The sequence below is a fragment of the Leptopilina boulardi genome, unplaced genomic scaffold (assembly GCF_019393585.1).
Source record: "Leptopilina boulardi isolate dan_hultmark-lab unplaced genomic scaffold, ZJU_Lbou_2.1 LbouV2_31, whole genome shotgun sequence".
NCBI lineage: Eukaryota > Metazoa > Arthropoda > Insecta > Hymenoptera > Figitidae > Leptopilina > Leptopilina boulardi.
Genome location: NW_026137874.1, coordinates 1354878 through 1368803, shown reverse-complemented (window position 1 = coordinate 1368803; position 13926 = coordinate 1354878). Strand labels below are relative to the sequence as shown.

Below are 13926 nucleotides of genomic sequence, written 5' to 3'. Positions count from 1 at the left end.
TTATGCAAACTGTCACTTCTTTGTCAATTATCTTTAAGTGACATTGACACAAAAAAAAACACCAGTGACAAGTTGTTATATTTTGTTATCATTGTTGAATTAAGTAGCTAGAATTTTAAACAATTAATTAACTTCAATAAAAAATGTCATACATTTTTTTAAGAAAAACCTTCAACTCCAATCGATCGAGAGTAAGTGATTTATATCAAATTTTATTTGACATATTTGTATATATACAATTGTTTTCTTTTTATAGTTTAATTTTATAAATACATGAAAAATTATTCTAATTGTATGTATAAGCAAACCATTAACTTCTTATTGTATTTTTAGATTGTCATTATAACTATTATATAACAATTATTCGCGTTTTTCAAATAATAAATATTTTTAAAAAATTCTAAATAATTATTATTGTTACAATTTTATATTAATTGTAAAATTTAGAATTGAAATTATTTTATTAATATTCTAAACAAGAGGAATTATTTCAGCTTCAGGAGAAATTGACTCTGCTGGTTCTTCTTCAACAAACGAGGTGCCTAGGTTTGGTTTTTCAGAAACAAAATCATTTGACGAATAGAGTTTTACGCTAATTCGTAAGCGAAACTCAATCAAATTTCCTCTATTATTTTTTTATTCTTATAATAAATCTTTTTTTTTTTTATTTCTTTAAAGAGATCAATCAACAGAAAGAAAATCAAATACTGCCGTCGATTATGAATTTATTCATAAAAGTAAAATACCAACAATGCATTTTCAGGCATCATTGCCACGATTACCAATTCCAAAATTGGAAGACACATGTCAAAGATATTTGAACGCACAAAAACCTTTATTGACTGATGAACAATTTGCAAAGACAAAATCTTATGTAGATCATTTTTTGAAAAATGAAGGACAAACATTTCAAAATGAATTAATAGCAACGGATAAAAAAAATCGACACACTAGTTATATTAGTGAATATTGGTATGATATGTATTTAAGAGATCGTAAACCATTGCCAATAAATTATAATCCAATTTTAGTTTATAATCAAGAAACTGATGAACGTTATAATGATCAATTGGTAAAAGCAACAAATCTTATTGTTTCTTCAATTCGATTTATGAAATCGCTACGAGCTGAAGTTTTAGAACCAGAAGTTTTTCATTTAAATCCTAAAAAATCGAATACAGAATTATTTCGTAAAGTTACAGGAATGTTACCATCATGGATTTCTTGGTATGGAGCTTATGCTTTTAAGGTAGATTATTTTTGAGTTTCATTTTTTTTTCTTTTAATAAATTCCAATTAATAAATTTGAATAATTTCCACAGGCTTTTCCATTGGATATGTCACAATATGCAAATTTATTTAATTCAACGAGAATTCCTCAATTGGTGAAAGATCGAATTTATTTGGATAAATCAGCTCGTCATTTAGTTGTAATGAGGGGAGGAAATTTTTATTCATTTGACGTATTAAATTCCGATGGTACACTAGTGACACCGAAGAAAATTGCAGCAAATTTAAATTTTATTCTTCAAGATAAAAAGGAGATAACAAAAAATCCTATTGGAATTTTAACTGGCGCTGAAAGAGATCAATGGGCAGAAGCGAGAGAACATCTTTCAAAAATTGGAAACGATGATATTCTCAAAAAAATTGATTCAGCTGCATTTGTTTTAATTTTAGATGATGAAACTATTGGTGAAGAATATAAAAAACTCGTACATCATTTTCTTCATGGTGATGGAAAAAATCGATGGTTTGATAAATCATTTTCTCTTATTATCACAAAAGATGGTTATGCTGGTGTGAATTTTGAACATTCTTGGGGTGACGGAGTTGCTATTCTTAGATATTTTCAAGTAAGTAAAATTTTTTAAAAATAATTTTCCGTATTTAATTAACTAATTTACAAATTAATTAAAAATTCTTTGAATTAAATTTAGAAACCATCTAACAATAGATTTTTACCAATAAAAGTAAAGATTTAAATTTGAATTCATTAGAATTTTAATAGATTAAAATTTTCATTAATTGAAAATTTAGATCGTTTTAATTTAACATTAATTAAATTTATAATTAGATTTAGAAATAAATTAATATTTTTCAAGGACATTAAAGCAGACATTTCTAAACATTTATGGTTTCGACCTGAGGATAGAGTTTTAATATCAAATATAAATCCAGACGTGGAATCATTAGAATTTAAATTAGATGAAAAAGTGAAAAATGTAATTCAATTAGAGGGGAAAAAATATAAGGAATGGACAGATTCATTAAGTGTTGATTATATGATATATGAAGGATTTGGTAAAGATGAAGTTAAAAAATTTGGCATCAGTCCCGATGCAATAATGCAATTAACATTTCAATTGGCATTTTATAAACAAGAAGGAAAAAGTGTTGCAAGTTATGAATCATGTAGTACTGCCGCTTTTAAACATGGACGCACAGAAACAGTGAGACCTTGTACGGAACAAACAAAAAATGTTTGTTCAATTTTAGCTGATAAATCGACAAAAATTTCTAATGCCGAATTGAAAAAAATGATTATTGATTGTAGTAAGGCACATACTGAACTTGTGAAAAATGGCGCAATGGGTAAAATTATTTATTTATACAATTATAATGTTTATTAATCTATTTTTTTTTAAATTATTGAGAATTTTACTAATTTTTGAAAATTTTTTTCTTAAAGGTCAAGGTTTTGATAGACATCTTTTTGCATTAAGAAAAATGCAAGAGGAATTTGGTGAGAATAAATCGGCGCTTTTTGAAGATCCAGCGTTTTCAGCAATAAATTATAATATTATATCCACGTCAACATTATCAACACCAATTTTGTTAGCCGGTGGATTTGGGCCAGTTGTTCCTGACGGTTACGGAATTGGGTAATTTGTTTTTCTTTTTTTTAAGTAAATGTAATTTAATTTTTACATTTAAAAAAAGCTGAGAAAATTAAGGAATCTGAACTAATTTATTAGAAAAAATTAACAAAATAGAATTTTTTCAGCTGCTTAGAAAAGAATAAAATATATTCTATAGTTTAGTTATTTTTACTTTTTTTTTAGATATATGATTCAGGATAAAAGATTAGGTGCAGTTGTAACAAGTTATTCACAGCATAGAAAAGCAAGTGAATATGTTAAAAATCTTCAAGCAGCAATTGAAGATCTTCATAGAGTGATGATTTCGCCTTAAAAAATTTTATTAAAAAGAGACTCGATCATGTTGATCTAAATATTTCTTTTTAAATTGTCAATTTATGAACTTTATAAAAAGTTCTTGGGAAATAATTTATTATATAGCCAATAGAATATTTTTTGACACTATATAGAAAAAGTTTTACTGTTATACAATTTGTTATACATACTTTTTTATATATATATAACGACTTTATACAGAGTTTTTATAAATTTTTAAAATAAATTATATACATATTTTACAGATTTGTTTTTAGTTTAAATCAAATAAATCTTTTCAATTTTATTTTTGCCAATAAACTATTTTTTTCCAAACATAAATAAGTTAAAAAATTATTTTTTTTTGCTAAAATATTAATTTTGTGTTTGGAAATTTAAAAAATAATTCAGTCACTGTTCGCAATCAATATTTAATTAATTTGACCCCACTTTTTACTGCTTATATCATCGAGAGAAAGGGATATATAACGTTACGAAACGCATTGTTAATGATCGTCGGGTTTCGAAACCCTGTATCATGTAATGAAATGTACGAAAATTTGTCACTTCATTTGCGAACGTTGTAAACTTCGCATTTCCTCTTGAAATTACCACAAAATATACATATTATTAGACTTTGCTACTAATAAAAAATAGTGACATTTAATTTAAAATATATATATAATACAATTCTTTAAAATGATTATCATTTTTTTAAGAAGAATTTTAAATTCTATTCGCACAATAGTAAGTACAAATATGATTATGTACAGAAAATTTTAATTTTTAATCAATTATTTCTAAAAATAAAAAAAGACATTTGTTTAAATTAGCAAATAATAAATTTTGCTCCTTCAAATTTCCATTTTTACATTGTCATTGTTGGTATAATTTATTCCATTCTTTTTTTAAATATATAAAGATATATTTATTATTATTATTAACAATAATATATAATATTTATAATTATAATAAAAATAATAATTAAAGTAAATGCAAAAATGTATTGGACAGAGAAATATAAATTTTTAAATTACAACTGAAATATAATAATAATAATATTGCATTTTGTAATTATCCTTATCGTTATCTTCGATAATTTTTGCAACTTTGTATCTTTTAGTTTACAAATATAACTAGTTCAAGTTATATATATTTTTTTAATCTATAATAATTAAAAAAAAAAAAAAAATATTCTAATAAAAATGTATGTTGTTTTTAGATTGAGGAAAGCGTTACTCTGCTATTCCTTCTTCCACAAACGAGGTGCCTACTTTTGGTATTTGAAAATAATCAAAATAGCATGACGATGACAAAAAGAGTTCCGCTAATTTGTAAGCGAAACTCAAATCAAAATTTTTATTAATTATTTCAATTATTAATCATTTCATTTTAATTTTTTTTTTCATGTATCTACAGACTATCAACAGAAGAGAAAACAAAGACTGATAATAATAATTATGAATTTATTCATAAAAGTAAAATACCAACAATGCATTTTCAGGCATCATTGCCACGATTACCAATTCCAAAATTGGAAGACACATGTCAAAGATATTTGAAAGCACAAAAATCTCTATTGACTGATGAACAATTTACAAAGACACAATCTTATGTCGATGAATTTTTGAGAAATGAAGGATTATTATTTCAAAAAGAATTAATAAAAAAAGATAAAAAAAATCGTCATACAAATTATATTAGCGAATATTGGTTTGATATGTACCTGAGAGATCGTAAATCATTGCCAATTAATTATAATCCAATTATAATTTACAGTCAAGAAAATGATATGAGCTACAATGATCAATTGGTGAAAGGGACAAATTTTATTGTTTCTTCAATTAGATTTATGAAATCATTACGTGCCAATGTATTAGAACCAGAAGTTTTTCATTTGAATCCAAAAAAATCGAATACGAAATTATTTCGTAAAATTGTAGGAATTTTGCCATCATGGATCTCTTGCTATGGAGCTTATGCTTTTAAAGTAAATTAATTCAAAATATTTTTAATTTTCATATTTAATTATTTTATTATAACCATAAGGAAAGTAAAAATTAATTTTAAATTCCTACAGGCTTTTCCTTTGGACATGTCACAGTATGCAAATTTATTTAATTCAACAAGAATTCCAGAAATTGAAAAAGATCGAATTTATTTGGATAAATCAGCTCGTCATATTCTTGTAATGAGAGGTGGTAATTTTTATTGTTTTGATGTAATAAATTCCGATGGTACACTAGTGACACCGACAAAAATTGCTGCAAATTTGAATTTTATACTTGAGGATAAAAAAGAATCATCAAAAAATCCTATTGGAATATTTACAACAGCTGAAAGAGATCAATGGGCAGAAGCAAGAACACATCTTTTAAAAATTGGAAATGAAGATATTTTAAAAAAAATTGATACAGCTGCATTTGCATTAATTTTCGATGATGAAGATTATAGTGAAGAATTTCTTAATCTTTTACGTAATTTTCTTCACAGTGATGGTAAAAATCGTTGGTTTGATAAATCATTTTCTCTTATTATCACGAAAGATGGTACAGCAGCTGTGAATTTTGAACATTCTTGGGGTGATGGAATAGCAATTTTAAGATATTTCAAAGTAAAAATTGATTTTAGAATAATAAATTGTTTTCTGATATAATTATCGTAAATTGTTTTAGAAAATTAATTTAATTTTTTTTGTCAGGACGTAAAAGCTGACATTATGAAGCACTGGTGGTTTAAACCAGAGGATAAATTATTAATTTCGACAATAGAGCCAAATGTTGAATCATTGGAATTTACATTAGATGAAAAAGTAAAAGATTTAATTCAATTGGAAGTGAATAAATACAAAATATGGACAAATTCATTGAGTGTTGATTATATTTCATTTAAAAATTTTGGAAAAAATTCTATTAAAAAATTTGGTGCCAGTCCCGATGCAATAATACAATTAGCAATTCAATTGGGATTTTATAAACAAGAGGGTAAATTTGTTGCAAGTTATGAAGCATGCAGTACTGCCGCATTTAAACATGGACGCACAGATACAGTGAGACCTTGTACTGAACAAACAAATACTCTTTGCTCAATATTTTGTGATAAATCGTCAACAATTTCTAATGATGAATTGAAAAAAATGATTATTGATTGCAGTAAGACGCACACTGAACTTGTGAAAAATGGCGCTATGGGTAAAATTATTTATTTATATAATTATTATTAATCTAATTTTTTTTTTGAATTTTACTGATTTTGTTAGGTAAAATGTGATTTTTTCTATAGGCCAGGGTTTTGATCGTCATCTTTTTGCATTGAAAAAAATGCAAGAGGAATTGGGAAACATTAAATCGTCTCTTTTCGAAGATCCAGCATATTCATCATTAAATTATAATATTTTGTGTACGTCAACATTATCAACTCCGGCTATGCTTGGTGGTGGATTTGGACCAGTTGTTCCCGAAGGTTATGGAATTGGGTAAGTTTAAAATTTTTTATTATTTTCAAAAATTTTTTTTATATTTAATTTTCTGTTTAGATACATGGTGCTGGATAACGAAATAAGAGGACTTATAACGTGTTATTCGAAACACAATAATGCAACTGAATATGTGAAAAATCTCACATCAGCACTGGAAGATCTTCAGAGAGTAATGATATCTTAAAAATCAACAAAATTTCCCTTTTACGAGTTTTAAGCTCTCTAAATATAACTTTTTTTGTTAAATAATCTTTTATATATATCTTTTATATATTTTATATTTTTCATAATATATATATATCTTGATTTTTACAGAGGTTGTAGTAATTTTTAAAATAAATATATACTTATACACTGTATACATTTTATTTTAAATGATGACTTCTAAAAAAAAAAAAATATTTCTACATTTCACTTACTTTTCTTCTAATGAAGAATTAATGAGAACTTTAATACAGCAATGAACTATCTTATCAACAATATACATAGAATAGAGCCTAAAATTCATCAATTTTTCCTCTTTTTTTTTTAGGGCTCTGGAGAATAAATCTTTAAATAACACACTTGCGTCCATTTAGACAAAATGAAATTGATAATACTATGACTTGTTGCGCGTGAAATTGGAATGATTAGAGGAAATTAAGCGACTTTATTTCCCATTTTAACTTTGGAAGTCTGAAAAAAGATTATTAAATTTTAAAAAATTGTTTTATTTCATTTTCTATATTCAATAGTTTTTTTTTTTTCTTACCATGTAAATTCCAACGATTAAACCAAAAAGTCCAATGGCGGAACCAAAAATTTCGACAATTAAAATTTTTACGAAAAGTGCCGAATTGGCAGCGTCGGAAAGTGCAGCTCCGGAACCAACAATTCCAACAGCAATTCCACAAAAGAGATTAACGAAACCAACAGCAATGCCAGCGCCAAACATAAGATAACCAGACAACCAATTTTGATGTTTTACAGCAGGATTTTCTGCAAGTACATTGTCATCGAATTTATCGAGCATACCAGATAATACAATTGCAGTGATAAGACCATAAATTGCAACAGCCTCGCAAAATATAACAGAGATTAAATTTTTAGTCTTAATCCTTGGTGCTTTTACACCACCACCGACAATTGATACACCTGTTGTATGAATACCCCTGCAAATTAAAATTTAATTTTCGTATTTTTCTCTTTTTAAATAATTAATATTACAATTAATAAATTATAATTTTTATTATAAAATTTACTTACAATGCTGCTCCAACAACTGATAAGGCAACAGCAAGTCCAATACCTAACGTTGACCACATATACGGAGATGTTTCCTCCAAAAACCTGTAAATAAAAACAAATTTTCAATTAAATTATAAAAAAAAAAAAATACTCTACATGAATTTTCTAATGTGACATTTGACCTTGAAATTTTTATAAAATCTGATTACAAAAATTAATAATATTAAAAATAAGTAGTAAATATTTACTTACCATGCTACACTAACTCTTTCTCCTTTCCCCGTAAATACATGATATAAAACTGTAAATTAAAAAAATCATGTGATAACCTTCAAATTTAAAATCACTTCTAAAATTGTAATACGAAAATTTTAAAAAAAAGTATATAAAGATTATTCAAAAGAATTTGTTTACATTTATTAATTCTTTTATATATGTTTAAATAAAAAGAGAAATCCTTGAAATTCGAATTATATTAACAGAATATATTCTTACTCCAATTGAGTAAAATGTGATTCTTAAATTAATTAAATATTATTCTATTTTATAATTTCAATAAACTATTGTAATTATTTTTTGATATATTAAAATAAATATAAAATAAGATGCACACCCAAGATAAGTATCGTTGTGACGGCAGTACCCACAAAGGTATTACTTATTATGTATCTCATTATGGTAAAATATATATCACTCGCGAAATACGAATTTAAAAGAAACAATTGATTGAATTCATAAATAATTAAATTTTACTAACAATTCTTAATTTATATTTTAATTTCTATATTATTTCCGAATTGACATCACCTGTCATTTGGTCATGTGAGACTGAAACATGGTACCAACTGTAATTTTATTTTTTCAGTAATACCAATTATGAATTTTAGAAAATGTCCACTAGAGGCTGATCATTTCCTTCCGGTGTTTGAAAAAATTAAATTTCTTTTTCTTTAATAATTTAATAAATTTATAATATTTAAATTATTATTTTATTTAAATAACATTTAGATATTTAGAAAAGCTAAATAAGGTCAAAATAAAATAATAAATTTACAATAATTTGAAAAAACAATTAATGTCATTAATGAAGTGCTAACTTCACACTGGTGATCAATGTGCTTTCAAGGATTTTATTTTACTCTTCAATAAAAATTAATAAATTCTATTATAAATTGTTAATAATTAATTATTGGTGTTTATTACAAAATATTATGAATCCTTAATTCGGTAAGAGATATTTAAAAAATCATTATTTTTCAATGGTAAAACACATTTTTCATATAGTTCGTAATAAAAGAGGTTAGAAAATCTAAACAAAAATTCGTGTGTGTGTGGAACTATATTTTTATTTTTTATAATTTACTGCGCAAATCTTGTGTTACGTCAGGTAAAATATATAAATTTTCAAGAAAAATAATGTAGAGAAAAATGTTTCAGTTATAATTTCATTTAGACGTGTACAAAAAAAATCAACATTCAAGAAATATATTTCATGGACGGACAATTCGATGTGTCAGAAAACAAACAGGTTTTTAAAAAAAAAAATTGATGTTTATTGACTTTTTTTTTGTTTTCCAACAATTAAATATAAAATTTCAATCATTGATTTTATTTGTTAATTTAGTTTAATTTGCTCAATGTCTTAATGTTAATTTATATGTTCGTCAAAATTCTTGAAGGTTATTACAGTTTTTCAGTGAACGTATAATATATATGTAAACAATTTTCTAGTTTTGTTTTTAGTAATTCATGATTTGTTATGAAATTGTGACACTTAAATTGCGTTGTACAGATAATTATTTTAACATATCTAATTTAAGTTATAGAAGTTGATTTTAGAAAACGAATTTTTATTAATTATTTTAAATTTTATTTATCAATAAAAAATTAGCAATCACAATTACACACGTTTCACAATTAAATGTACATTTTATTTATTTTTTTATTGTAATTATTATTAATTGAATTATATGATTATAGTTAATTATTATTTCGTTATAAATGAAATATTTAGAAATTGTAGAATTTATATTTCAATGTGTATGTAATTCTATATGCTCAAACACTTGCTTTGTTTTTTTTGATTTCAGTTGGTCCTGCATGCTGTGCACCACTTGAGATATCTACCTTTGCACTTGTATTTTCGTAAATATATTTTGCTGTAAAAATCACGTTGTAATATAATAAACAATGGCTGCCTATATCAATCGCACAATATCAATGATTGGAAATGAAAGTCAATATCGTACAAATGATGCTAGAATTGAAAATTCACCTCTACAGATATTTGTCAAGGCCAAGAAGAAGATTAATCATATTTTCGAAGAAATAGAAGATTATGTTCAAGACACGGTTGGATTTATGGAATGTAAGTTTTGATTCTATTTTTCTTTAAATATTTTCACTAAATTTTGAAGAAAGAAAACAAAGTTTTATTTTTTTATTTTTAGCTCTTCGCGATGATCGCGATGTTATCAGTGACGAAGAGGTTAAAACAATCACCGCATATGTTGAAAAAGTACGAGGAATTCGTGATGTACTCAGAAGAGATCACATGAAAGTTGCTTTCTTTGGACGGTAAAAAAATTTAATTTCTAAATTGTAAAAAATTATAATTTTTATTTAAATATTTTTTTTTTTTAAAGGACAAGCAATGGAAAGAGTACGGTAATAAATGCAATGTTACGTGATAAAATATTGCCAAGTGGAATAGGACACACGACAAATTGTTTTCTTCAAGTTGAGGGTTCAGAAAATAATGAATCTTATTTAATCACCGAAGGTTCTAATGATAAGCAACCAGTTCAATCGGTTGGACAACTTGGTCATGCATTGTGTAAGGAAAAACTTTGTGAAAGTCATTTGGTGAGAATTTTTTGGCCCAAGGATAAATGTCTTCTTTTAAGGGACGATGTTGTATTTGTCGATAGTCCTGGAGTTGATGTTACACCAAATTTAGATGAATGGATTGATAAACATTGTTTGGATGCTGATGTTTTTGTACTTGTAGCAAATGCTGAATCTACATTAATGGTTACGGTATGTTAAATATTTTTAAAAATTTCTATATTTTCTGATACACAATAAAATTGTAAAACAATTTTTAAAATAATGAATTTTCTTTAAAGGAAAAAAATTTCTTTCACAAAGTGTCGACAAAATTATCCAAACCAAATATCTTTATTCTAAATAATCGTTGGGATGCTTCAGCTTCAGAACCAGAATTTTTGGACGAGGTAAATTTTTTATTGCTGTATTGTACATTTTTTGGTTGTTCTCTCTTTTTTTTTGTATGAAACAAGTATAATGAAAAATTTATCCATATAGCTGGTCGATGAACAAAAGGAGGTATGTTCAAAAAAGAATCGACAATATTTAAGCCAAAGCACAATTTTAATTTACGCAATCTATACACGATGATGTTTATTATTTTTAAATCTTTTGTTCCTGACAGTGAAATTGCTTACATAGATGATGATTCTATTTTAATTTTTTGGAATGATGTTTGCGAAATAAGCTTTGTTTGAATTTTTAATTTAATTTTTATAAATGTTTGTGTAGGTGAGAGCACAACATCAAGAACGAGCCGTTGATTTCTTAGCGAAAGAATTGAAAGTATATAGTCCAAAGGATGCTGAGGAACGAGTTTTTTTCATCTCGGCTAAGGAAACACTTTTGGCACGTTTAGAAGAACATCGTGGCAATCCTGCACATAGTAATTCATCCTTTCAATTCTTGAAAAATTATTTACAAATTTTCGATTTAAAATGATTTTTCTTTTTAGATGGCGCTCTCGCTGAAGGATTTCAGAATCGTTATTTTGAATTTCAAGATTTTGAAAGAAAATTCGAAGAGTGTATTTCTAAGTCAGCAGTAAAAACAAAATTCGAACAACATTCACAACGTGGAAAACATATTGCTACGTAATTATAAAACAAAATTTCTTTAGGATAAAAAAAAAATGTAGAAACTAATAATCTTCTTTTTTACAGGGAAATCCGACAAACATTAGATGAAATACTTGAACGCACACAAAAAATGAGAGCCTATCAATTGAACAATAAAAAAGAAGTTCATGATAAATTGAATTTCACCGAACAACAACTTATGTTATTAACACAGGAGATGAAGGATAAAATTCATCATATGGTCGAAGATGTTGAGCAACGTGTATCAAAAGCTTTAAGTGACGAAATTCGTCGATTATCAGCACTTATAGATGAATTTAGTGTTCCATTTCATCCGGAATCTCTTGTTTTAAATGTTTATAAACGTGAACTTCATTCACATGTTGAAAATGGTTTAGGTAAAATCAATTTTATTTATTTCTATTAACTATAATTATCTATTTTATTAGGAGTTTATATTTTAATTTTTCTTTTTATAGGTTCTAATTTAAGAGCAAGGCTCAGCACTGCTTTGGCTTTGAATATTGAAAGTTCACAACGTGAAATGACAGAGAGAATGTCAGTTTTGTTGCCTGAAAATAAGAAACAAATGTCACTCAATATTCTTCCACGTAGAGAGCCTTTTGAAATTTTATATAGACTTAATTGCGATAATCTTTGCGCTGATTTTCATGAAGATCTTGAATTTCGTTTCTCATGGGGTATTACAGCTATTATTAGCAGGTTTGCTGGTAAACAAAATCAACGTGCTGCGATAGCAAATTATCCTCAAGATGTGAGTAATTATAAATTTCAAAATTATTTCCATTTAATTATAATTGTTAAAACTTTTTTAATCGGAATAATTGAATATAATTTAAAGATACCACCGTACATTGCTTCACCTGCAGACAGTATAGATTCATCGAAATTCGTGACAAGTGTGGCATCTTTTCCAAATAGACAAGATGATTGGTCATTGGCAACAAGAGTGGCAATTGCTTCAATAACATCACAAGGCACCATGGGTGGATTAATTGTTGCTGGATTTGTAAGATTAAAATCGTGTTTTAGCGCACGTTATTTATAATTAATTTTATTGATTAGTTTTCAATTTTTTTTTCCTAATTTCCAGATGTTAAAAACTGTCGGATGGAGATTAATTGCTGTAACTGGCGCTATTTATGGTGCATTATATCTTTATGAAAGATTAACGTGGACAAATACAGCAAAAGAACGTGAATTTAAACGGCAATATGTTGATCACGCTACAAAAAAATTGAAATTAATTGTCGATCTTACTTCAGCAAATTGTAGCCATCAAGTTCAACAGTGAGTAAAACATTCTTTTGTAATAATCTATTCAAAAAAAATTCTTAATTTCAAAATAAAAATTATTATTTTCAGAGAATTATCAAGTACATTCGCACGTCTTTGTCATTTGGTCGATGAATCCACATCGGACATGGATATGGAATTAAAGAAAATTGCAACAACACTTCGTACACTTGAAGAAGCTGCTACAAGTGCTAAAGTTTTAAGAAACAAAGCCAATTATCTGACCAATGAACTTGATTTATTCGATGCCGCTTATCTCAAGTCGTTAAATTAAATGAATTATTGACTTTAAAAAAAATCTTCACGTGCAAAAAAAAAACGAGGGGTTTTTTTTTGATAAATTTTTTTCATATCTGAATTTCATGAAATTTTTAGATATTATTGATTTTGCCCCCCTTTTTTTTACACGTGAATGGAATGTTTCTATTATGTATTTATGGAAGTCTAGTCTCAAATTAATTCCAGATGCCTATAACAGTGCAATCGTTGATTTTTTTTTCCAATTATAATCAATTTTATTTTTTATAATATACACATATATATTATTATGTGTGTATATATGTTATAATAAATTTTTTAAGTTTTTTTTTTTTTTTTTTTTTTTAATCTTTACACTGTATACGGCAACTGATTATGAGTTTAGTAGAGTACTTATAACTTTAGATTTGAGAATATTTTTATTTATAAATAACATCTATTACCTATATTATTAGATTTTACTATATTTAGATTGTATGTTATTAATAAAGTTGACGGTTGTATATATTTAATAGTTATATTGATTTGGAGAAAGGAAATTTTTTTTTAATTATTTAGAATA

At 25.9% G+C, this 13926-nt stretch overlaps 4 protein-coding genes across 10 annotated transcripts; 3 read left to right on the top strand and 1 right to left on the bottom strand.

Annotated features, from left to right (window-relative positions):
* The first annotated feature begins 25 nt into the window (after positions 1-25).
* Positions 26-3439, top strand: LOC127283464 (carnitine O-palmitoyltransferase 2, mitochondrial-like). Of its 2 annotated transcripts, none has more exons than XM_051308367.1 (7): positions 26-191; positions 495-538; positions 679-1249; positions 1323-1856; positions 2106-2595; positions 2693-2885; positions 3066-3439. In XM_051308367.1, exons 1-7 carry the CDS (start codon positions 144-146, stop codon positions 3193-3195), a joined length of 2010 nt encoding a protein of 669 aa, XP_051164324.1. In that variant the 5' UTR covers positions 26-143; the 3' UTR covers positions 3196-3439. The 2 variants fall into 2 exon arrangements, with proteins under 2 accessions (XP_051164324.1, XP_051164325.1); XM_051308368.1 differs by having other exon boundaries at positions 87-191; positions 495-599.
* Positions 3440-3597: 158 nt separating this feature from the next.
* Positions 3598-7013, top strand: LOC127283465 (carnitine O-palmitoyltransferase 2, mitochondrial-like). Of its 2 annotated transcripts, XM_051308369.1 has the most exons (7): positions 3598-3923; positions 4399-4442; positions 4596-5166; positions 5257-5790; positions 5878-6367; positions 6459-6651; positions 6712-7013. In XM_051308369.1, exons 1-7 carry the CDS (start codon positions 3876-3878, stop codon positions 6836-6838), a joined length of 2007 nt encoding a protein of 668 aa, XP_051164326.1. In that variant the 5' UTR covers positions 3598-3875; the 3' UTR covers positions 6839-7013. The 2 variants fall into 2 exon arrangements, with proteins under 2 accessions (XP_051164326.1, XP_051164327.1); XM_051308370.1 differs by lacking the exon at positions 3598-3923 and having other exon boundaries at positions 4399-4510.
* Positions 6999-8721, bottom strand: LOC127283467 (V-type proton ATPase 21 kDa proteolipid subunit c''). Its single transcript, XM_051308373.1, has 5 exons — positions 8495-8721; positions 8134-8182; positions 7900-7983; positions 7406-7805; positions 6999-7329 (listed from the first exon to the last, which is right to left on the bottom strand). The coding sequence occupies exons 1-5, from the start codon at positions 8553-8555 to the stop codon at positions 7294-7296; spliced, it is 630 nt and encodes a 209-aa protein (XP_051164330.1). The 5' UTR covers positions 8556-8721; the 3' UTR covers positions 6999-7293.
* A 233-nt stretch (positions 8722-8954) lies between these two features.
* Positions 8955-13691, top strand: LOC127283481 (transmembrane GTPase Marf). 5 transcript variants are annotated; one of them, XM_051308402.1, is made up of 13 exons: positions 8955-9108; positions 9972-10249; positions 10332-10458; positions 10527-10920; positions 11010-11117; positions 11209-11229; positions 11443-11596; positions 11666-11804; positions 11874-12187; positions 12269-12564; positions 12652-12819; positions 12904-13100; positions 13176-13691. In XM_051308402.1, exons 2-13 carry the CDS (start codon positions 10072-10074, stop codon positions 13378-13380), a joined length of 2301 nt encoding a protein of 766 aa, XP_051164359.1. In that variant the 5' UTR covers positions 8955-9108; positions 9972-10071; the 3' UTR covers positions 13381-13691. The 5 variants fall into 5 exon arrangements, with proteins under 5 accessions (XP_051164359.1, XP_051164363.1, XP_051164361.1 ...); XM_051308404.1 differs by lacking the exon at positions 8955-9108 and adding an exon at positions 9133-9268; XM_051308403.1 differs by lacking the exon at positions 8955-9108 and adding an exon at positions 9264-9409.
* The last annotated feature ends 235 nt before the right edge of the window (positions 13692-13926 follow it).